Genomic DNA, 26,294 nt, shown 5'->3' on the forward strand with positions numbered 1-26,294 from the left:
AGTTTGATTATTCAAAAAAATTTTATAAAGCTTATTATTTAAAAGAAATCAAAGCTAAAGTTTTCATAGTATTTTTAATTAAAAAATGATAACTGTATCAAGTTGACAGCTAAACAATTTTTTTTAGATTTTATAATATTAAAAGCACAACAAGAATGGAGATTCAAGGTACATTTATTCCACAGGCAACTGAGCCTTATCATAAAACTTATTCAACTACCAGTATTGGTAGGCTACTTATTTTTGCTTGCTTTGTTGTAAATCATAATATACACAAACAAATTACAACAGGTTTGCCACATTTTCAGGCTAGTACTAACTTTTTGAAAAACTCAGGCTTGTCTAAATTATTCATTACAAACTTAGGCTAGCTTATATATTTTATTTTTCTTACATCTCAGGATACTTTTATGAATTTAATTTAATATTTTAAGAACTTTTTTTTTCTTAGTAAATTTTCTTGGTTGTTTTTTGTATTTTTAGATATTTAAAAGTATTTTATTAGAGTTTTTAGCTTGTAACTTATTTAATTAACTCAGGCAAGTTTGGTGTAACTCAAGTTAGATTTTGATAAATCAGACTTGATTTTTTAAATCAAAAAGTGGCAATCCTGTTACAGTAAATGAAATAATATAGTATGCTTTCAATAGTTGTGTTCCAGAAAAAATATAAGTAATTGCTTAAAATATTGTTAAGCTTCATATTTACTTTTAATCATAAGCTTTTAATGTATGTAAAACAGCAGTAGTTATGTATAAATTTAAAAGATTTTAATCTGCATGTACATATAAAAAGTAGCATTTAGTTTTAATTTTATATAATTAAGGCCATAGGGGGGGTAGGCCATGTTTTTTGCATGTTGATCTTATTTTATAGAGTTTTTACTAAGCTTCAAGTTGCTTTTTACCGTTTTTAAAAATTCGAATTAGTTTTTGAGATATGACCGGCCAAAGTCGGGCCTTTAACAGGTTCCTTATGGGGAAGGAAAAACTAAAACGGCGAAAAAAGACTAATGCATTCAAAATCTATCTCCTCCTTCATTTTTTAAGCAATCTTCTTCAAACTTTCACAGTCTATTCTTTATACAATAACAAAAAAACGTTATTTGTGACTTTAAAAAATTTCAAGTAAAAATACCTTTTTTTTGAAAAAAAAAAAAATTTTGATAAAAAATCACTTTTATTTTTTTATTTTTGTCATAAAATTTTTATTTTTTTAAATTATTAAAATTCACAAATAACGTTTTTTTCTCATAATGTAAGGAACATTTCCTGAAAATTTGAAGAAGATTGCTTGAAAAATGAAGGAGAAGATAGATTTTAAAGCCTGTTTTTAAAAACTCGAGAAAAACGGCTTTAAAGTTACCCTTTATATACTCTTATTAAAGACAACCCTTTATATAACCGGTCATAAAAAAAAAGTTACTTAATATTTTTAAAATCTAAAAAAAGCATCTGAAAGATTATGAAATTTACTATAATATAAGTCTATATGTTATTTTTGGTCAAAAAATAGCTTCTACCCCCCCTATGGCCTTAACTAGCATGAAAATAAAAAGAATAAGCTAAATCCATGTATAGCTACTTGTTTCAAGTAGTTATTGTGATATTGTATATATTCTGTAATATGAATAATTTTAATTCACCATTATAGTTTGTTTATTTTAATAAAGCAGCTCTTTTGTATCTATTTTAGAATCATTTACATACAGACAAAAAGTTTTAGAAAACTTTAGTATTTCCTGTCTTATATAAATAATTGCTATTTAACAAGTATTATTATAAGTTTTTAAATATAAACTGAGTTTTAAATTTTTGCTGGTACTCTATAGAGAATAATTTCAGATATTTGATGTAATTACTTTAAAATTTTCAAACTTTCGAAATTTAATAAGTATCATATTATCAAACTAAGAAAACTTTTAACTGCAAAATAAAACTTTTTTTTAATCTGTAATAATAGAACTATAATAGTGTCTGATGAACTGCTCTGCAGAGAAACTGTCTAACGCAGTTTAAGTTAAATAATAAATTTAAGTATAACAGAAATATATACAACATTTAACATTAATCACCGGAAAAGTATCAGCTTTACTATTATTTAAGTCAGGCTGGTTTTTAATTTAAAATAACATTACAAAATATGGTAATTATAAGTTACTATTAAAAGTTCTTAAACTTATAATAAACTATTTTTTATCTTTTTGCAAAGAAATTTTAATTACTTTTAAGTTATGCAATACAAAATTTTTAGTCATATAATAATATAACATTAGTAAAGCATTATATATATCTAGGCTACATTTAACAACATAAAATAACTTTGTTAGTATTTATAAGTTCAAATGTAAAGTAAAACTTTTGTTTTGAGTTAGTTAAGCTTAAAGAAATATAAGCTTAAACCTTTATTTTATACTTTAATATATAACATAAATAGTTTTTTAGTTTTCTACTATTGAAAAATATTGTTTTGTTTTTTTATCTAGTTTATAGCCAGCAAAATATTATTTTCAACAATTTTCTTTTGTAGCAAGTAACTTTGCATTGCTTTACAAAAAACATAGAAAAATGGATTTGTTATTTTTTATGATAACCTTAAAAATAATTTTTGCTGAATTGAAATTTAGGTTACAAACTTTTTTTGGTAAGTTTTACTTAGTCTTAAGACTTTTACTTTTTTATTAGCTCTTGAATGTATTTTCTTTCAAAATTTGCTTAAAACACTGAAAAGTGATTATTAGTAATTTTTATAGTGAATAACTTGTTTTTAGAATTACATAATTAATAAAACTTAAACTGATGGTAAAAGTTTTATTTTGCTGTGAATTAATTTTATTTTACCTAATTGCTTATCTTTAGAAACTTTTACAGCTCAGTTTCTCTAAAAAACATAATGTGATGCTCATACTATTGGCTAGCAGCTTATTTTTAAACTTGTACTTTTCATAAACTAGTAAAAAAATATCTGAAAGTTGATTTTTATATCTTTAAGTATATTACTTTTTATGTAGAATTAAAAAAAAAAAATAGTGGCTAATTTACTTAACTATTAAAAACCTACAATTAATTTGTTTAAATATTATAGTTGGTTATATAATCTAGAAAAGGATTAAGTATATTTATGTATTCTGTTTTAAAAAAGTAAAATATTAATACATGCGGTGTTTATTTTTCAAATATCTTTATATTTATATAAGTTTAAGAACATGACACTTTTTGTAATTTTAATTATTATTTATACTTGCATGATTGTCAATTTTCAATAGCCCTTTTGGTGTACTAAAAAATATATGTTTAATTAAAATTTAAAGTTTATGTATGCCTACCACATGATTACCAGAACTTATATTTTGAGTTAAGTTTACTTAACTAAAGTATATAATGAAAAGCTATATTTAATAACAATGTTTTTCAACTTTTGTTTTTGTTTCAACAGCTTTTTAATTTTCCATTAGCTTAATTTTTAAACATCAAGAAAAAAATTAAACAAAATTAAAAAAAGTCAAGACACATTTAGAACTTCTCTAAAGTAGAGTTCCTGCTTAAATCTCAATTTTTTTGTAAATGCTCAAAGGTTAAAAATCGAGCAAATAACTATACAAACAGATAAAAAGTCAGGCCTGAAACATTCCAAGAAAAAGAAGCGGATATCTTCATCTGCCGAAGACTCGTCTTCTTTCTCTTCATTGTTGTGCTGCCTGAGGCCCAGGTCCAAGAATAGAGTTCAGAAAAACCAGCAGGAAGTGTCGTCTGTTGCTGCCAGTCACAATGAAACCAAATGTAGCATTACAATGACAAGCAACCAAACGTTAGGGACAGACACACAGAACATTGACAATGTTTGTTTTGAGCTTTTCTTTGCAAAAAATTTAATTTTTATAACTGAAAAATATTAAAGTGGCTTGATTGTATTTGTATCTTAAAATTTAAAAGTTTTATTTATATGACTTTTTGAACTTTTCTTCAAAAAATATACTTAGGGAAATTGAGTTATTTTATAAAAGTTCAATTTTATTTGTTTTTAAGTTTCTTTTTAAAATATTTAGAACTAAAAAAAAACAAACATAAAAATATTTTTTTATAAATTTACTACATATTAAGTTAGTTTTTTGACCTTTAATCAAAAATAAGTTCAATTAAAAATTTAGATGTTTAAATTTTAGTTGAAATAGGTTTAGCGGAAATGTTGTTGTTATAATTGAATCAACAAAGGTTAAGTGGTGCTTACAGATTTACAAATAATTTTTCCTTCAATTAAATGTTTAAATAATGGTTTTTCCATTATAAAAATCACAATTTTTATACATTAAAGTTTATTGCAAACAAAATACAAAATAGAAGTACTTTTCGGACACGCTCTTCAGTATTTTTTCGTGTCAAAACAAGCTGAAATAATGATTTACTGATAAAAACTAATAAAACTAAGTATTTAAGAAAACAAATTAAATTTAACACAATAGTAATAATTAACAAATTAAGGCAATCGTTTAATCAGAAATAATATAAATGTAACACAACTTTACTAATCAACTAATTTAAGTTCAACGAATTAAATAAAATGGTCGAATAAACAAATTTCTTTTGTTTACAGAGATCTGGCTTTAAGCTTAAAATGTATATAGCTTCTAAAGTTTTTAGGTGAAATTCATTACGAGCAACTGATATTATTTTGAAGTTATCCACTTTATAGTTTTCGACACACTTAGGATTAGTAATCAGGTGTTGGCCAATCGCTGAACTACTATTTAGTTTTTTCAAATCATCAAATTTCTTTTCCTCGTTACATGACTTAATCTTGTTTAAAAGGTTTTTTGGTATGTGTTGGTTAATTCTTGCAATCAAATTGTTACTCGTTCTACCCACGTATGTTTTTTTACATAAACATACAAATTTATAAATTACATTGCTGGTGTTTAGGGTGGGTAATTTATCTTTGTTTTTAATCTGAAACAGTTTATTGGTTGAGTATACTATTCGTAAATTAACAGATCTATAGCCATTTTCTACTATTTTCTTCAGCATTTTGAATGTTTATGGCATTCAATTATTTATATTTTATTTATTGAAGAAAATTGAATTTTAGAGAATTTTTGAACCTGTTTTACTTTTTTACTTGTACTTATTTATTTTTAATAAGTTAAAAATAAAAGTATTTTGGTAAAGCTTTTAATTTATTTGAAGATTTCAACATAAAGTAAGTTTCATATTTTATACTATACACTGTTAAAAACTTATATACGTTTTAGACTGGTAAAAGAAATAGATTTTTTATAAACAAGTTAAACTCTGTTACAAGCAGCAAGCGAAATTTGTTAAGTTGTATACTTTAAAATATGCTTTGGTTATAAATCTATTATAAAATAATTTTCTAAAAAAGATTAACTTCTATATTTATTTAAGATATAGTATACAAAATAAAACACGTTATATCAAACACTTCTTCTTAATCAACAACATTATGTAAAACAAACTTAAGGTTTCAAAAAGTTTTTCTTTTGTAGTCTTTTTCAAACTAAAAACACTAGAAAAATAACTATACTAAGATAAAGTTTTTAAATACTCATATTTATTTAAGTAGTTATATTGAATTTTTTACGATAGTTTGATAAACTAACAGATGGGCAATCGAAAATACCTCTTACCTCCATTAGAAGATAAATTTTCACGAAAAAAATGTGCAGTGATAGACCTGGACGAAACGCTAGTTCATTCTTCTTTTAAAGTTGGTTTACAAAATTATTCGTTTACCATATAGAAAGTAAATTAATCTATAAAAAATTATGTCACTATCCTAACTAAACTTATAATCTGATTTTTTATGTTTGTAAATTAAAAATAGGATATACTAAAATGTTTTTTAGTAGAATAAAATGTTTGTTTTATTTTCAGCCAATCAGCAATGCGGATTTCGTGGTTCCAGTCGAAATTGATGGGATTACTCATGAGGTACGTTTCAGTTTTTTGATTTATAGTAAATTTTAGTATGAGAAGCCTTTTTTATCACTTTGAATTAGAAATTTGCCAATCAAGTTGAAGTGTTGCAAAAATGAAACTTTTATTTATTTTAGTTCATAAATTAAATTTGTCTTTGTTGTTGAAAGTTTCACAGCTGCTTTAGTATACACATTAACCATTTAAAGTATTTAAGGACACATTTAAACAATAAACTTTGTTATTGTTTTTTTTTTCATTTTTAGTCTATTTAAAAACAATGTTCTATATAATTTTTATTTAGCTTAAATAATATGTTTATTTTTTTTTAGTTTATAAACCAAATGGTAATAAAATTTATATTTTTGGGTCATGTATGCTATTATCACTTTAATTTAGCTATGTAATATGTGTGTGTTTTTATATTAATCGTAAAATACAATGCTACAATATACATTGATTAAAAGTTATTATTTTGGGTTCAAATTTCAAACTTAAAGATATAGTTTAGGTGATGTTTTGAACATAAGTAAAAACATTAAGAGTTTTTTAAGATGTAAAACTTGTTAATTTCATACTTAGCTAAGGGTGGCAACGTTTTATGCCGGCAGGCCAGATGTGGAAAAGTTTAGTCCTTGGCGGTCAAGAACGTTTTAATTTCATTTAATACACGAAAATTACTCATTTATACAATACATTTCGGAAAATTGCTAATTCTATGTTTCATTTTGTTTACTACATCTATTGTAAATTTCATAACCTTTGGTAAGTTGTAACTAAGACCTTTTTTGTGCTTTCCATTTCAATCCCAAGAGTATCTAATAAAAGTTTCAATATTTGGTTTATAAGGCCGGATTTATATGCTAACGGGCCGCAGTTTTACGCTTATAAAATAATTCAACTTGTATTTTTTAAACATTGGCGGGACATACGTTGCCCACCCCTATACTAAGCGGTTACATATTAAGTCTTGTAGAGTGGTACACGTTGTATTAAATACTTTCTGTTATAAATATGCGTCAGTTTTACTTTATAATTTTTATAATTACATTTATATTAATGAAAATGGTCAAAAACGAACTAAGTGTGTTTAAATACTAAACAAACATTCATGTTTAAATAATAGACTGAATGTTTTCTGTATGATAACGTTCAAGTTTAGTATTAATTATAAGAAGGCTTAGAACTTGAGCATTAATATTGGTAATAAGTTAAAGCAATGTATAAAATAATAACAATTTTAATAATTAAGTTTCTAGTTTTATTAGTTTTAACGATGAATTATAAATTAGTAAAGTTAGTAACTGTTTAATGGTTGAAAATAAACCCCAAGCATAAATAAATTACTTTCATTTAAGTATAGATGTAACCATGTGAACAAGAATTTTCAATTAAATTTTCATTTTATACTCGAAAGTTTTAAATTACTAATTTATTTTCTATTATACAATTTTTAAACAAAGTCTGTGTAAAAGTGTAAAAGAAGATTACTTTTGTTTCAATGGTTTTCAATGAAAGATAAGTGCTATGTTTCTAAGGAATTTTTATTGGCAAATGTATATTTATTAGCGTGTGAAGACAATGGTCAGTTTAAATAAAAAGTGAGCAACCTTCTTAACCAAACAAACCTTTATGTTATAATGTTTGTCTGTATCACTCTTAGTTGCGACTTCACTTACTCTAGTTTTTACCATCCGTGTTCGCTTTAACTTTTGTTTTTAAGGTTTTTAACAAGAAGCTTGTCTTTTGAATTTTAGTGTCAAAACTTCTTTGTTGTTCTTATTACTATTCTTTTTATCATAAATAGTAACAAACTTTCTTATTTGAGTACTCCAAAGCTCGTTAAATTTTAATAAGACTTTCAGTGGTTATTTTTTGTTCTGCTTTTATTATAAAGCATCGACTGGGTTTACAAAAAAACTGGAATTTGACAATTTAGGCTAAAAAAACTGGAAAAGCCCGGAATTAGATAAATTTTGAAAAAAAACCTGGAATTTTGAACAAAATTTACTAATACCTAAAATTTCAAACAACTTTTACATGTTAAGTAATAAAATTTCGATTTGACAAAAAAAAATCTATCACATAGATATTTTTTTTGTCATTATCAGAATTTTTTTTATTAAAAAACATATTTGAAGAAGTTTAAAGATATCTTTTCAATGTCGTTATACTATTTACACAGTTTTTTACCTTATACTTAATTTTAAACTTAAAGTAGACCCTAAAACGTCTATTTTTAAAAATGTGGAAGAAATTTTGAAAACATGGAGAAAATTTGCCAAAAATGTTTGGCAACCCTGCATCGAGAACTATAATACCAAATTTAAAACTAAATAAAGTATTAATACCAAATTTTCTGGAAATGTAACTAAAATTTATCGTAAGTTATTTTATTAATTCTGCTCAGCTCTGTTACTGACACCTAAATGTGTTTGCTTTTTTCTAATTTTTTCTATAAAATAGATTAATTTAAAAACGGTACCAATAAATTTTATTAAAAAGTTTAATAATGCATAGAAAATTTAAATTTATATACATATAGTTATGAAATTATACTCATTTATACTTTATTATAATTGTATTAATAAGTTGAGTAATGCCAGTTAATTTTTGATCAAAGTATGAAGTATTTTTACAAGCTTTGTTAAACTAAAAATAACTATTATAAAGGTGTACGTGTTAAAGCGGCCTCACGTGGATACTTATTTGGAAAGAATGGGAGAGATGTTTGAATGCGTTTTGTTCACCGCTTCATTAGCTAAAGTAAGTTTTTAATAAAAATTTATAAATATGAAAAGTTTAAAATAATAAGTTAAACAGTTTACTTGTAATATTTAGTCAGAAAAGTTAAACCAGTTTCTTTGACATATTTTAATCTAAAATACTTACTTTCTGTTGGTTAACGTGTACTAGTTTAGTTAATATAAAGTAGACGTCATAAAATTGTAAATTACTTTTTTTTTCTGTTAAATGAAACAGTTTTTATAAAATAATTCACAAAATAGTTTAGAACTATTTCAAATTATATATATGTGTATCTTTTTCACTTATTAATGTTTTAAATAAAAAAAGTTAAAAAAATGAATTACAAAAGATTATATTTCTTAACTTTAAATTAACTTCATTTTTTGAGTGTATTATTTTAGGTTATTATGCATGTAAAAGTTTTAAAGTAGTTTAGTTTAAATAAACTTTGTCGTATTAACTCAGTTTGTCGTAAATGATTATTTCAAGCCGATATAAGTTTTAGTTTTTTTTTTAATGTGAAATAAAAATATTATTTTTTGGCTTTAAAGTTTTAATTTTTTAAGAAGCCAACTGTTATTAAAACATAACTCAAAAGTTAGTCTGCACATATTTAAAAGTTAGTATTTTTGAAGTAACGTATTATTAAAAATGTTTGTTGGTCTAAAAGAAGGTTCGGTAGGCATTTGGTGGGCGCAGGTCAAATATGGAAAATAAAAATCTTTGTGGACCGCAGTTGTAATTTTAATTACAATGTTAGCTTGTATTTTTACTCTTCGTTACAGGCGTTGAAATAGTGTATTAAAAAAATCTTTGGTGGGCTAGATTTATCTGCTCTAGGGCCGCAGTTCATTTGTAATAAAAACATGCTTGTGGACCGCAGTTTGCCGACCGTTGGTATAAAGAAATTTAGTCCCATTTATATCTATGATGGTAATTTGAAACAGCTAGTTTGTATACAATTATAAGAGTAGTTGAGCGCTACTTTTAAATTATATCTTTTAAATTCAATAGATTATAAAAGAGTGAAAAAGTATATGAATGTCAATAAGGAAATATAATAAAATATTTTCTTGTGAATATTTAAATTTATAAAATTTTTGTATAAAAAATACAAATACAATTGAACTTCTAAAATTTTAAACAAAGAACTATTCAAATGCGAATGTATGTATTTAAAGTAAATATCAGACAGAAAAATAAAAATAAACTTTATTATTTGTATGTAATTTTCTCAACTAAGTAAAAATTCAACTAGTTATTATTTTATTTTTTATTATTAAAGAACTGCTGAAACAGCATTACATGTGTATATGAGTTATTAGATAACAAAGTTATAGATTAGAATTATTTAAAAACAAGTTAAAAAATAGTAATTTCAAGTTTAAAAAAAAAAAAATTTTTGTTAAAAAAATAAAACTATTAATACCGACTTGATTAATATATATGCGTTTACCTTAAAAATTTTGTGCTAAATATGCTATTTTAATTAAACTTCATCAAAATAAATTTAATGGTAACAAATTTAGTAGAAAATAATGATAAAATAAAAGACTTGAGGTGGTTAGAATAAAAAGTTTGACAATGAATTTTTAATAAATTGTGGTTAAAGATAATGTATTAGACGAATACACCTATTAATATTTTAAGTTGTCTTTAGAAGAATATAATAAATTATTACCAAAAAAGTATCAGGTTAAACCACGTATTTTACTAAGCTAAGTCATGTTTGATTTTAGATAATATTTAAACGCAATTTTTTTTTGTATAATATATCTAACACTTTTCTGTATAACATTAATTTAATAACATTCTAAAATAAAATGTTTAAAATTAATAGCCATAGAAAGTTTGGGCTGTAGTTATAAACAAATAAAAAACACACCACGGCGGATATTTGTGGAATTTTCTGCTACCTATTTGAACGCCCCGAAGGCATTTGCATGCAGCCTTATCTCATAATTAAATGGAATTCTCTAGATTGCGGCGGATGATATTACTAAATATCATTTTCATTTGTTGTTTAACTTTTGTATCTCATATATGTTTATCCTGAAAAACACTTTGATTAAGAAATTAGGGGCTATGTTGAAACAATATACATAAAGTATTTTCAACGTAAACAAATAAATTTGTATACATTTGATTTAAACTGTTCACCCTGGGTAAAACCGAGTTGGCTTTAGTAAAGAAATCAACGATTAAACGCAGACAATTGATATAGATAGAAAGCTGCATTATTCATGTATTTTAAGCTCCAGACAAAATCCACAAACAGACGTAAAAAGTAGGTTCGCGTCCCGAATAATCCCGAACAACACGCGCGCGTGTTTGGAACACGAAACTTTTCTATTGATTTTGCTCAAGCGTCGTTTTTATTCTCTGCCTGTTTTGTTTGGCGAATTAAAATTTAATTACACATCGATCTGTGTGCTTTTTGGATTTTTTTGAATCATGTGCATTTCTGTTCCAGAAACAGCATAAATAGCAACTAGTATAACTTTTATCTAATAAAACTAAGAAAAACTACTTTAAAGAATCAACAAGGTGTTTATAAACAGTCTTAATAAGTTTAAATTAAAACAATAAATACTATATTTAGTACAAAAAATTGGTTTTAAATTTATACTGAAACAGATCACTAAATTTTTCTTCTTTTTAACCACCATCTTACAAGTGCTTTATTTTAACATCAAAATAATGTAAACTTCTTAAAACTTTAATTTACAAAAATCACTACTCTTCAAAATAGCTGTTCAAAATATAGATTTAATCGTTTGCTAACAAAAGATCCTAGTGAAACAAGTTCACTGGAATATAAATAAAAACAAATTATACAGTAATCTCCCTTTATTGTACCAACATATGTTTCTGTGTGTTAATGAATCAACACACTTCAACTGGGTTCTGTAAAAAAATAATTACTATAATGAAAGAATAGAAGCATAGAATAAAGTAGGGTAAAAAAAGAATTACTGTAATCAAATAATATATAAATCCTACTTTATTCTATGCTTCTATTCTTTCATTACAGTAATTATTTTTTTACAGAACCCAGTTGAAGTGTGTTGATTAATTAACACACAGAAACATATGTTGGTACAATAAAGGAAGATTACTGTATAATTTGTTTTTATTTTACACTTCAAAATAATCATATAGGTAATTTATAAATGTTGTTGACACTGATTGACAATAAACTGAACTTGGGATAAGGTGAGTAGGTTAAGTTCAAAATAATTTGAACCAAGTTTATGTAAAATACAATGAAGAAGATTATACCTATTTTATATAAGGTCTAGATTAATATAAGTCTTTATAATGTGTTATGAATTATTTTTAAATAGGCTAGATAAGTTTTTGTTAGAAAGCCTGCTACTACCTCTAGATTATTTGTGTTTATACTCAGTTTTTAATTTAAAGGTTTTATAAGTTCAGCAAAATTTAGATTTGTGTAAAAAAAGTTGATAAGCTAACTCTTACTTTTAGACAGTGCTTTAACATTTTAAAGTTTATTTAATTTAGAATTAACTTTTATACTGGATTTACTTTAAGCTAAAAGTTATCCGTTGACAAATGTCAATACTAAAGAATTTTTAGTAATTGTATATATCAAGCTTGAAATTAACATATTATATATTTTTTGATGATAACGTGAATTGAATGATCGAAAAAAAAACTAAAAATTGCAATTACTTACACAACTGTTTTTTTTTTACATATGCTTTATTTTAGTTTTTGACAGAGGAATTTGATCATAATGTAAACGACCTTTAAAGCCAAAACGTTACATTTAAATTGTTTTCATTGCAAGTCAACGTCGCGACCGAGTATAAGCTTTCACAGTTTAAATATAAACGCCACGCCAATTACGCCAAAGCCTAGGAAAGAATTAAAACATTATTACGTCATACATACAAAACACTTGCATTAGCCTTACGTAAATTTTCTATGTTTATTCTAACTTTAAAGTTTAGACATATTTTTTTTTGCATGTTTTTGAAAATGTTGTTCTTAATTAAAGAAATAATAATTTATTGAACTACTAGCAGTATAAGCAGAACTTGTTTTAAAAATTTAATCAATATGTTCGGTTTTTCTTTGTCTGTTTTCATTTTTTTTTCACAATATAGTTTAATATTTTATTAAACTTTTTCACAGAGTTTATACAAAAATAAGGAAGATTTAAAAAATAGTTTAAAACACTATTTTTTGCAACAATGTATTTATAGATGAAAGAATCTTCTCTTTTGAGAATTAAAAAAATTATATGTAGTAGAAATAATTTATAAAACGAAGTCAAGAATATTTAGGGCGAAAATAATCTTTTATTTAAAATTTATCTTTTTAAGAAATTCAAAAAGTTTTAGACTTCTAGCCTGATTTTATTTAAAACTACAACATATGTGATAATAAAACAAGGTCTTTAGATTTTATTAACAAGTGAATTTAGTTTTCTTATATACTTATTTTTTGTTGTATTGCTGTTATTAATTGTAAAATTTTTGTTTAAGTACTAAAGTAGTTTATAAATATATTAAGTTCGATTGTATAAATAAAAAAAAAATATCTACCCGATATTAAATTGTCTGTCAGACATGTTACAAAAAATCACTTTTGACTTCTTACAATAAATTGAACCAGATCCTTAGCCACACACAATTTAATATTAAAAAGTTCATAACGAAGTTTTTTGTCACCCATGGTTTTATTTTTACAGAAAACTATAGTAAATTTAATATTTCGATTTTGAAAAACCCTTATAAAACTTCTACTAAATACAGCTAACTTTTGTACTATATAGTTTCAGTTGCAAACGCAAGCTTTTATTTTAGTTATTCTGTTAATTTCTAAACAGTATGCAGACCCGGTAGCTGACTTGCTGGACACGAAGTCGGTGTTTTCGTGGCGACTCTTCAGGGAATCGTGTGTCTTCCATCAGGGCAATTACGTGAAAGATCTCAATTTGGTCGGCAGGGACTTAAACAAAATGATAATTGTTGATAATTCACCTGCTTCTTACAGTTTCCACCCTAACAACGCTGTTAGTTTATTTAGACTTGTTTCTGGATAATATTTCTTAGTAATAAACATTCGTGTTACAACTAATTTATAGACGGCTAAACTGTAGATAGGAGCTAAAGTAAATGAATGTAAAATTTTATTTTAGATGAGTTTATTTCTTTACAAGCTCTTTCACGTGTATAAGCACATGACGATAACAGCAAGCAAACAAAGCTTCTCACTACTCTTTATTAAACTTTCTTAAATGTACAAACCGAAAATGCCCATACCAAACTCCTCGCAGGTTCCGGTGATATCTTGGTTCAACGATCCGGAGGACACGGAGCTCCTCGACATCCTGCCGTTCTTGGAGGCGGTGGCGGAGTCGGAGGACGTGTACACGGTGCTGAAGAAGCACGGGTTCACCCAGCACGCGGTCAGGAACACCTCCTACCTCCAGCAGCAGCAGCAGCAGATGGGCAACGGGATAATAACTTCGGTGCAGCAGGACAGCTGTGATGACGACGACGACAGGTTTTTAGTTGGTACAAATTTTTGAAAAGGGTTTTTGTCCTCTTGCACAGTTTTTATTGAAATAATACTGGCTTGGAACGAAATCAAGGCTTTTTAGTTTAAGTCAGAATTTTTCAAAGCTTCCTTCAAACGTAATTTCCTTTTTATTAGACATCGTCTTTTTGCTAGTTGTTTACCCATTTTGTTTGTTGCTTACTTACCAGTTATTTCTTCCTGATAGATATAACACCAAGGTTTAACCCTGTTTTAGGTTACTATGATCAAACAACTTGAAATTTATGCAAAGTTGTTTATTAATCCAAGCAATTTTTTGAATGTATAACTACAATGAACCTATGCACAACTGAAACGTGGTTTTTGAAGTAAATATAGTTAAGATAAAAAGAAGCAGACTGCTGCAGTTTTTTCAGCTAAGCAAAATTAAATGAAGCACTTGCATGCTTGTAAAAGTTTTTTTTGTGATTAGTTTAAAATTTCTGAAATCAAATTCTGTTAAGTTTACTTATAATAGTTGTTATTGATTTGAATTTATATTATATAAAGTTATGTGTGATAGAAGAACGAATAATTATTATTTGTTATGGTTTTAATCATTTGCTGAATGTGATAAAGGTAAATTTTGAGTATTTAAAGAAAGAGGTAGAAAGTTTATCAGAAAACACATTTTTATTATCTTCCCTTAGCTAAACTATTTTGAAGTCAGACAGAATATTTTAATCCTCCTTTAACTTAGAAATATTTTTATAATTTTATTTCGTGAAATTTACGTATACATGTATCTGTTAAGCTTATAAGTAGTATTAGTAAAAAATTGAAAAAAAGCTTAATTTTGAATAATATAAAACTTCCCATAACTAATTTCCAGACACTCATAAAAAATGCATAGTAATACCAACTTTTTGTTTTATAATTAGATTACTTTTTGTATTTTGAATTTATTATTTAAATCAAAATTGAGTTATATTAGTCTAAACATTTACTTAACTACTAATGTAATTAGTAGTATTTTTTTAAGATTTGTTTTAAAATCACAGTTTGTACTATCTAAACTCATTATTCTTAACAAAATGTTATAAGTTTTCTACTGCATTATAAATGTGTAGTCTACAAAATTTACATATAGTGTATTTAGAGCAGCAATTCTTAACCTGGGGTAAATTTTACCCTAAGGGTAAATTATCTTGTTTTAGGGGTTAGATTTTCTTCATTAAAGTTATGTAAATTAATGTTTATTAATTGTCTTTTTAAATTATAAGTTAATATTTAACTGTAATTGTTTTTAAGTTAAAAAAAAAAACTCTTTTATTTTGACAATTTTTTAATTTTTTAAGCTTAAAATTCAAAGAAATTATTTTTTCCCTCAAAATCAAACACTATTTGGTATATTTTGGGTAAGTTTGGTAATTACCTTTCAAAAAGGAGTAAGTTTGGTAATAACCATTCAAAAAATGGGTAAAATATAAAAAAAAGTTAAAAACCGCTGATTTAGAGTGTAAAACACTAGCTAAAATTATTTATGCGTATAAACTTTTTTTTTAAACTCTAATATTTTAAGCTTGACTCTGTTTTATTAAATGAGAAAACGCTTGAGTTAAAAAAAACAACCAAAATTTTATCTATTTTGATATTTCTTATTTAAGTTTTACACTTTACAGTTTTGTGTTATGATATACATGCTAAATATTTAACTTTAAATTTAGTTGTGCTTGGGTCTATCAGAACAATAAGTGTGTGTTTCACACTCTTTTAATAAACTTATATTTTTCAAACTAATCATATTTTTTACGTATTACATATTTTCTTTTTGTTTTTACAATCTAATCAATTTTTTTACATTTCTTAAAACTACTAAAAAACGTTGTAGTTTGTAAAATAATAATAGTTTTATTTGGACCGGAAATAAAACTTAAAAAAAAAAAACTATTCTATAAATCTTGTGATGTTTATATTTTTACTTCAAGTCTGCAAAGCAAAAAATACTTATAGTTAAAAATTAAAAGTCTATAAGTTAGTCTACGCTTTTTTATTAAAATTTAATTACGAAAAAAAATGACTAATGTTCTTTTGATTAAAAGTACAAAATAGTATACATTTTTTTATTATTAGTTTATAAATAGTTTCATAAAAAGTTGACTACATCAATACATTTGTTAAAAACGGTAATCAAAGAAAAACTTTCTATATATCTTTTATAAATATTGTTTTTTAACCAAGTAAAAATATATGTCTAACAAGTAGTTACTTATACAATGTAAGTTTTGTAAAGCTTAGTTTCAAAATGGACTTTTATGATCAAGTAACACTTTGCAAAGCTTTCAACAACTATTAGGTTGAAAATTTTCAGTAAAAAATAGTTTAACGTATTAAATGCCTTGATTTACAACAAAGTTATTAGTAGATTACAAATAATAGTTCACTATCTGTAAGTTAGATATATATTTATATTTTTACTCTATCCCCAATATTGTTTAAATTACTTTTCTATAAAAAAGTATATTGAATAGTAGATAATTGTTACAGGGTTGCTAAAAATTCCGGATACTGGAGAAACCTGGAATTTGACAATTTAAGCAAAAAAAAATTGAGAAATTTTGAAAATACAATCGGAAAATTCTGAAATATTAAACAATAACAACTAAAAAACCTGGAATTTTTAGCAAGTTTTTCATGTAAAATGATAAAATTCTGATTTGGTACAAAAAATATATCATATATAATATTTTTTTGATTTATTTAGAATTTTGTTTACCAAAAAATACATTTAAAATAGTATTACAATATATTTTTAATATTTTTACACTCTTTAAAATAGTTTTTACCTTAAACTTTGTGTTTTATATTTTAAATAGTCAAAAAACTTGTAATTTCAAAAAACTAGAAGAAATTTAGAAAAACTGGAAAAAGTTTTCCAAAAGCCTTTGACATCCCTGTTTTTATAATATTTTGTTAAATGTATTTCACATTGAAATTATCATTTTTATCGTTTTATAGGTCAAAGAACATCTAATTATTAACCTGCATTCTAAAATTAAACAAATAATCGTCTTTATTACTTTAGCCTTGTCTTAAAACCTTATTTACTAGTTTGTTTCAATTGGTGTTCCGTATTTTAAGATAAACATAAAAATAGCAATTTATTTATAATTTCCAGCACGCAAATACTATTTGCGTCTTGTCTAATAATTACTAGAAGTAGAAATTAATTGAAATTATTTTACAGCTCATCTGCTACCTCGTCAGTTGAAGAAGACAATTTGGCTGCCGGTGACTCTTAAGTTGTCCGTTAAGTAGGTCAGTTTAATTTTGTTTTACTTATATTTTATATGAGTTTTATTAAAATCAAGTAGTATTGAGCATTTTATTAACATAAAGAGTTAAGCAATAGTTGTAGGTTATTAGTTTATCCAGTATTCTTTTTTCATACTGATTTTACATTCGTTTTTTTTGTGGTCTATTCAAACGTTTCACTTATTGTTAATCGGAAACAAAAAAAGAAGAGAAATTCAGTTTTTGGTACTACTTTGTTAAAAAATCTCAATCACGTACTAGAAGCTTAAGTTTATGTAAACTATTTTCTAAAAGTATCAAAATAAAAAGGTTTTTATTTTTATGTGCTTTGACGATTTATTTTTTAATATAATGAAGTGTAAAAAATTGAAATTACATCTTATTTTTTATTTTAGTAGTATACATAATTCAGGGTTGCCACTTTACCTGGAAACCTGTGAAAAACCTGGAATTCGACAATTTAGGCTAAAATAACCTGGAAAAACCTGGAATTTAAGAAATTTTGAAAAAAACCTGGAATTTTGATTAAAAAACCTGGAAAAACCTGGAATTTTTAATAGTTTTAACATTTTCAGTAGTAAAATTTCAATTTTACACTAAAATTCTATCATATAAATAAGATTTTTTGTCATCATCAAAACTTTTTTTAATAAAAAACACATTTAAAGTAACTTTTCAGTATCTTTTCAATGTTTTATGCTATTTAAGACAGTTTCTTATATAGAAATTAACTTAAAACTAAAAATAGACCCAAAAATGTGTACTTTTAAAAACCTGGAAGAAATTTGGAAAACCTGGAAAATTTTTTGAAAAAAGAGTGGCAACCCTGATAATTTAACTTTTGTCTTTTTGCTTTTTTTCTACCTAGTTGAGATACAAGACTAATTGGATATTTTCATTTAAATATGTAACTGTTTTTTCAACCATAGTTAAAAAAAATGTAAATTATTGGATAAGTTTTACTGCTTATCGAGCATACTATTGTGCAAACTTAACAAAATAAGTTAACAGTAAGCACTGTTGTATTATTATCAGTGTTGAAGTTGTTAGTATGAAATTTACATCTTTAAATGATTTGAATGGACCGAGTAATACAAGCAAAGCTCTTTTTTTTTATTCAGTTTGATTAAGTAAAGTTGATTTGTTTTTTAAACAGACCTTAAGCATGTTGAACCTGGTATAAAAGTCTTACTCTTGCATATGATTTGTTGTATATAACGGCATATCTAGACATTGATTTACAGAAGTTTTAATTAAATGCATATATTTGTGTAAAAAATTTAGCGATCATTCATTACAGCACTGTATGCACACAACCACAAACAGTATTTAATTTCAAAAACCGCATACTTATTTGTTTAATCAAATTAGTTTTTTTATATATTTTACACAAAATCACAGTATGTTAAAATTCATTTATAGTCGAAGCATAGTATACTTTATTATCATTATTATTGACATTTTGTAAACAACGGTAAATCACTAGATTTTAAAGTTAAAACAGTTAAATTAAAAAAAGAAATATTCTACTTTGAAAGTTTATTTACTTTTTCACTAGAACGAACTATTTTTTTGTATTGAAATCTTTTTTTTTGTTTATTTCTGACAATCAAAAAAACTGTTTTTAATATTTGTTTCAGTCTTTCTATATATAAAAGTAAAAAACAATTAAATCAAGATATAACAGGTATAAAACCCGAATTTTAGTATTTTCTGAACCTTTTAACCCTAACCTTGGTTCTTAAGCTATACGGTCAATATAAGCTATATGGCTAATATGGTCAAAAACTAAAAAATAAAATTTTATTTTGAAGTACAGTTAGAATTATAGCTATATAAATTTGGTTTAACTTTAGCTACTACATTTGAAAAATACTAAAAAAAAGTTTAAACTTCTTTATTTTTACACCTAAAGTATTTTAATTTTTTTAATGTGTTTGAAGTTTCAATAAAGTAGTACGTTAAAATAATGCAGTTCTAAAGTAAGTTTTAAGTTGTGTTAGAAATTTGATTTATTAAAATAAGTATCATTTTAGCGATAAAGAATTTTTAATGATAGTATAAAATTAATTCTATGTAGTTAAATTTAAAATAAAACGTTTTGTTTAGTGAAATCTTTTTAATACTATTTAATATAACATCATTTATATATATATTTTTTTAATTGATGATTCTTAATTTTATCTATTTTTTATATTATTTAGTTTTGAATTAAAAAATACTATGATCTAAACTCATAATCTACATCTTAAAAACAGTATGTATATATTCGGGTGGTATATCTTTAAAGTCGAATTCTACACAAACTAATGTGAACAACAAAGGTAGATCAAACATATATTAGTCGTATAACTAGTTTACAGAGTTGTAATTTTAACACACTTAGTATACATTTATTTTCAAAGTTAGTTCTACCTAAAAACCAAGCTGTTTGAAAATTCAACAAAGTAATTTAAAAACTTAGAGCGAATTATTTGCTCATTGCTGTTCATATTTCAAACTAATGTCCAAATATTAGAAATACTTATCATAGTGTTTTTGTTGTAGTTTTACAAACTTGCATAAAATTAAATGAAAGTATACATTACATACTTTAAATATGATACCATTGTTATTTTTAGTATAGCCTCTTATAAATACCAAAGTTAAATGTTCTTATATATTTTTTAAAGTTTTTTTGTTTAGTACCGGACAACTTCAAAGTATTTAAAAAATGAAAAACTTTACATTAGTTTTGTTTAATTTAATTTTTCGAGTACCATAGCTTAGGAATGTTATAAATTAACTGTAGTTTTTCATTGTTTTGTTAAGTAAAGTTCAACAACTTATTTGTAGTTTTTTACTGGGTAAATATTTAGTTAATTACACTTGTTTTTGAGCTAAGTTTCTTGTTGAACAATTGAATAAAAACTAGGGTGTTTAAAATTATTAAAAATATGAACGTAATACTACTTTTAAAACTATAAGTGACATTTTATAATTTTTTACGAAAACTATAAAACTACAATTTAGTGTTAACATAAATTTATTGTAATTAAGTATTAGATTTAATTACGAATAGATGCAGATTTATTTCAAACTTTAAAGTTACAGTTTTTGAAATGTAATTATAAACTAAATAAATCAAAGTTATGAATTAACAAAAATACTTGCAATAATAATCTATTAAATCAATATTTTATACGTTTTATTGAAGTATTGAAATTTCCATTAAAACTTAAATAATTTTAATAGTATTTGAATATTGTCACTTCATAATTATAAAAATAATTTTTTAAATTTAAATGTAAATCGGTTTTTCTGTTGTAAATTCTGTACACTATCTTGAATACAGTTTGAACTTTGATATCTTTAACGCTGTGGTAATAAAATCTTTTATTTTGAAAGACGCGAAAAGTCAACTTCAATTATAAGTGATTAGTCAGTGGTCAGTTTCAATTAACTTTAGATTAAAGCAAAGTTAACCTGAGTTTTACAAATCTTTGTAATAGAGACTTAGCACTACATAATTGAAAAAAAAAAGTTTTTTTTTTGTTAAATGCAACATGAACCTTCCAAAAAATAAGTCTTTTTATTCTAGTTAATTTAAAGTTGGCAAAGCTGTTTTTTTAATTCAACACAAAACTTAAAAAGTATTTTTTAGAGTTGAATTTAAATTTAAGTTTTAATAAACTTCAGAAGTAATTAAGCTGCTTTGACTGAAAATATTCTTAATTTATCAATTTAATCATGGAAGAACATCTAGTTTAATATTAACTTTGACAGTTTTAATATGATAACAAGAAACGTAACGTTTGCTATACTTATGAAAAACAAGCTAAACATATTTAACTATATCATACCTCTTTGAGAGTACCTAAATTTTTTAAATAATTAATGATATCGTTTCGAAATTATTAGTTTCACTGAGCAAACACAAACCGTAATTAAACATTGTAACTTTTTTACCTCTCTAAGTTTAATAAAGTTAGATGTCCTATAACTTTTTAATGAAAAATATTATTGTAATAAATCATGAAAATATGAATGAAATATGAATAATAATAATGAAATAAATGTCATTTAATTGTTAATCTTTAAAGTTATCTGACAGTTTTTTGATTTTACTCATTTAACTTTTAAATATTTTAAGTTGATTTAGAAGCGTCTATGCTTAAGTAACTATGATTAGTATCCTGCATTTAAAGTGAAGTTATTCAAACAGAAACTGATGTTTCGTAAAACTATTCAACCGTGAAGTTTGTTTCCTGTCTGTTTAGAGTAGAGTTACGAAATTGTAACAGTAGCGAAAAAATTTTTACTTGCACAAAGTTTTTTTTTGTTATTTTATTAGTTTGCTTGAGGACTAAAGCTTTCAAAACTCTAGGTTTTAGTTTGTATATATTTATTTAAAAAAAATCTTTTGAAAAGCTTTCCGTTCTACTTCATTCACAACCCTAAGAAAAGTACACAGAAAAAAAACTTTTGGTCACATGAAAGTTTTAGTTCAGTTGTTTTTTCAGTTATAGCAGAAATTGATTGAAGTTTTATGAGACTAAGTAGTTTACAAACTCTCGTAAATGTGTTTGAGTAATTTTTATTTTCACGATTATTATATTTAGGAGCTCCTAATTTCCTAAATATTTATTATTATTTTTATTAACGTCGTAAAAAAATAATGATCCTCAGTATGTTAAAGTGATTATATATAGGTGTTTTTAATGTACAGTTAACAAATACGTATTTTAATGAAATACTTTATTTCAAAAAAAATTACTGAAATTATTAAAGAGTTTTTAAACATAAATATATTTAAATGGTGCGAACAAAACAAATTTTTGAAATGATATTTGCCTACGGATAGGTAAAGCACACAAAAATAGAAACTTTATATTTTCAAGAACTAGCTGCATTGTAAACAATTGAAAATTTTTCGAGACTGCGCTTTGTCTGCCCAACCATGTATGAATGAGTTGTTTGTTGGTTTTAACTTGGAACTTTTTCATTTGAAAAATCCGTTCTTCGAGCTTTGTTGATTGTTTACACTTTTAAGGCTTAAAACTTTTAAATAAAGTATAAACTTTTGCTTATCTTTCCTATTCAAAATTAATTAGTTGATTTTCAGCTTGTTATGACGTTTCTGAATAGATACAATTTTACTGAATCAGCTATTTACACTCTATTTAACTGTTTTATTATCCTAAAGTCAGCAAGTTTAGTTTTATTTATCAAAATTATTTTCTAGTTACGATTTTACGTAAATAAAAGTAATTTATGTGTCTTTAACCCATAACTTTGTTGTGCATTTTTTTCAAAGCGTCTGGACGGCCTTCTAATGTTGATAAATTTTAGGAGGAACGTAAAAAACAAACAAAACAACTGAAAGACAGACGGAACGGGCAAACTGGAAATTGTTTCTCTGTTCTTTCTTAAGGTGCTGTTGCTTTGAATATTTTCGTTGTGCGTTCGGTGGTGGGGTTGCAAATGCAGATAACAAGCAGTATGAGAAGAAAACCCTCATCGCGAAAAACTTTTATTTTGGACTTATATATATATAAAGATTTAATAATCAATTGGTTTTAGTTGAGAAACTGCTATGCATCATTTAAGATTTTATTCAATTTTAGCATTTACGAAAATTACTGTTTACTTCATCAACTTCTCGCTCAAATACTGTTTTCAATTTTTTTGTGCCTTACACATTTTTTTCTTCCGATTTAAATGCTTCCCACACGTTCATGTAATAATCTTCCGTTGAAACCTAATTCAGTTTTGTTTGCTGTTTTATTATGTTTTACAACCCGTACAGCCATTGTATGTATATTTTTTTTGTGTATGTTTTTTTGACAGTTCGCAAACTATTTCGGATAACGTTTATGCACAGTTTTGAAAATTGGTACAAAATGTTTTTCTCGGCAGAAAATCAACATTGCAAATGTCAAAAGTGAGCGCGCAAATATAAAAATTTCACAATGAAAAGGCTTTAAAGTTTTTACAACGAACTCCGCAGCGCTTCCATCGGCGAAAAACACTCACAAATATTTCATGTCAACTCGAGCGTGACCAAAAGTGCTTTTTTATCGAAGACTTTTTGTTTACTAATTTTATTTGTGTTGCTCTACCGATTGAACGAAAACGCCCTTTCCCAAATAGAGTGGAAACGTCTTAGAACTTGCGTTGTGTTTTCTCTCGCGAAATTTCAGACGTTTACGAACTTTAAAGTCTAGTTTTGCTACAAAGTTATTTAGTTGCCTTATTATCGTTTAAAGTTGTTTTAAAAGCTGTCTTCTTTTATCGCTCTTTGATAGTATATGTGTCGTGTTGTTTTCATAACGATCATGAACTAGTATATACGTGTTTTAGCTTTGTTTTTATTAGTACACCTTTCATTTGATTTTTGTCCCCTACTGTCAATATTTTTAACAGAAGTATAGGTTTATTGTTAAATTAACAAATCAAGTTAAATTAATGAAATAGTATATACATTAAGTTTATCTTCCTTTTTTTTTTGCCAATTTTTTAACTGAACTTAACTCTCAACGTATCAAGGGATCAAATTTTAATGCAGTTTTATATAGTTTACACTTTTTATTTGTTTTTAACAACTTGTACAATAGAACTATTTTATCGCCAAACTAATAAAACACAACACAAACTTAAGAAAAAAAGTTTTAATTTAAATAAATAAAACTTCTCGTATCAAATCATATTTGATGAAGTTGTTAAAGTCATTTCGAATCTTATTACTTATTGTTTTAATCTGTTTTGAAGTAGTTTAATGTAAATATAATACTTTTTCAAAACACTTTTACAATGTTACAAATATAATACTGTAAAATAGTAATTCTGTTCAGTTTCAAGGAAAATAGAAAGAACTCATTAAAGTTTCTTCGAACCGGTATGACTCAAAGTTAATTAAAGTAATTATTACGAATTGGGGTTAGCTTACAGGGATATTGTTGTTAAACATGAAGTTTACAAGATTTATAATTTCAAATGGAAAACGTGTCTTATATCACGCAACTTACATGACATGATGATACGCTATAATTTGTATAGTAATATAGATAAAAAATTTAGTATTACTTATTAAGGTTTAGTTTCGTGTACTAAATTTAATTTTTATTATAAATCCTGTTATTTATATTATATCAAGCTGACTAGATAAAAGTTTGTAAATTTATTGATCTTTGAAAACGCTAATTATTTCTTTATGTTTTTTGTTTTGTTCTCAATAGATTGACATTTAGTTATTTAATTTAAAAAAGAAAGAACTGCCAAACAATTTTCTAAATTTTAGCAGTAATACGTAAGGTATTGTATGATATCACATTTATAATGTGTACGAAATAACTAATAATAATCATTTATTTTATTATTTAAATGAAAATTAAATGTCATAAGCAAATCAAACAAAAGAAAAAATAATTTGTAATGAAATTTAACTATTTTTGAAAAAACAAATAAAACACCTTAGTAAAATCAAAAAATTAACAACGAGTACATTAAGCAACATCAAACGTTTATTAAAGGTTGATGAACCTTAAAAAGTATGTTTGTTTCAGCAAATTTGGGTTAAAGGTTAGTAAAAATATTTTGAATACAAAAATATATATTACCAAAACAAAGCATTTCAGAGCTAAATGTCGATAAAAGCGCTTTTTTGTTTACAAAACAACATTCATAAGGTTGAACTACATTCAATCCGTATTTTTAGTAGCTTTGCTTTTTGTAGATTTTGTAAATTAAATGTAATAAACTTTTGAAAAAAAGTAAATCTTAATATTATAAATTAAAAATATAGTAATATGTGTAGAAGTATAATGTCATAAAAATTTATAGTAATTAGAAATTTATGTGTGTATACTTTTTAAATAGCCTTTATATGACTTATTTTTTAAAACTAAATTGTGTATCTTTTATGAAAATAAATAGTAAAACATCGAACGAAATTTAAGTCATACATTATTTATTGAATAACAAGCGTTAAAAATGTTTTATGGACCTGGTGTACGAAAAGACCTTTTGGTTTTCGAGTAATACACCACGGATACAACTTAATGTTTTGTCCATAACTTGGAACTACATTATTTAACTATTTAATAATAGAAATGACTACGGTTTAGATAAATAAGATTCAGATGTATTAGTAAAACTTATCGAACATAACGAAAAAACACTTTAGTATTGTTATACGTCAAATATAACGCTAAAAGAAGTTAAAATAATCAACTTTTTTCAGTCAATGTAAAAGTTGTCGAATTTCTGTATAAATATCTAGTTTTTGTTAACATAGCTTGCTTGAATCTGGTTTTAATATGTCTTTGTAAAACAAACTGTACATATATTGTTTATTAAACGAAAAAAAGCGCTCAGAAATTTGGTCCAAGGACCTGATGTACGACAAAACCTTTCGGTTATCGAGTCATACATCAGGATACAGTTTAATGTCATGTTCAGGACATCATGATCTATTTTATCTGCCCACTAAAATTCCATAACTTAAAGTACTCCTTGAAAATTTATTTCATAGAAGTTACAAGTAAAGTTTCAAATTAATTTAAAGCTCTAAAAACTATTTAGATTTGTGTAAGTCGCTTTTACTTAAAGTTAGACAGTTTAGTTACAGTTAGAAAGTTATTTTTATACACCTATTTTTATGATCTAGTCAAATTGCTTGATTTCTATAAACTACTATTCAAATTCTAAATTTTTTTGTTATTATATTTTTCATAAGTAGTATTTTTGGATAAGTTTAACATTAGAACATATTTTCCGGAAAAGTTTGTTAAACCTAATAGTAGCTAGTAG

General features: G+C 24.9%; 1 protein-coding gene across 2 annotated transcripts; it reads left to right on the forward strand.

Moving 5' to 3' along the window:
* The first annotated feature begins 131 nt into the window (after positions 1-131).
* Positions 132-24,132, forward strand: LOC145829712 (carboxy-terminal domain RNA polymerase II polypeptide A small phosphatase 1-like). Of its 2 annotated transcripts, none has more exons than XM_082937574.1 (9): positions 132-168; positions 3,606-3,838; positions 5,617-5,721; positions 5,889-5,945; positions 8,604-8,696; positions 13,537-13,722; positions 13,987-14,216; positions 17,437-17,507; positions 22,836-24,132. In XM_082937574.1, the coding sequence occupies exons 1-8, from the start codon at positions 156-158 to the stop codon at positions 17,489-17,491; spliced, it is 972 nt and encodes a 323-aa protein (XP_082793700.1). In that variant the 5' UTR covers positions 132-155; the 3' UTR covers positions 17,492-17,507; positions 22,836-24,132. The 2 variants fall into 2 exon arrangements, with proteins under 2 accessions (XP_082793700.1, XP_082793699.1); XM_082937573.1 differs by having other exon boundaries at positions 133-228.
* Positions 24,133-26,294: the final 2,162 nt, after the last annotated feature.

Source organism: Thalia democratica, chromosome 2 (assembly GCF_965202585.1).
Source record: "Thalia democratica chromosome 2, ktThaDemo2.hap1.1, whole genome shotgun sequence".
Classification (NCBI taxonomy): Eukaryota; Metazoa; Chordata; class Thaliacea; order Salpida; family Salpidae; genus Thalia; species Thalia democratica.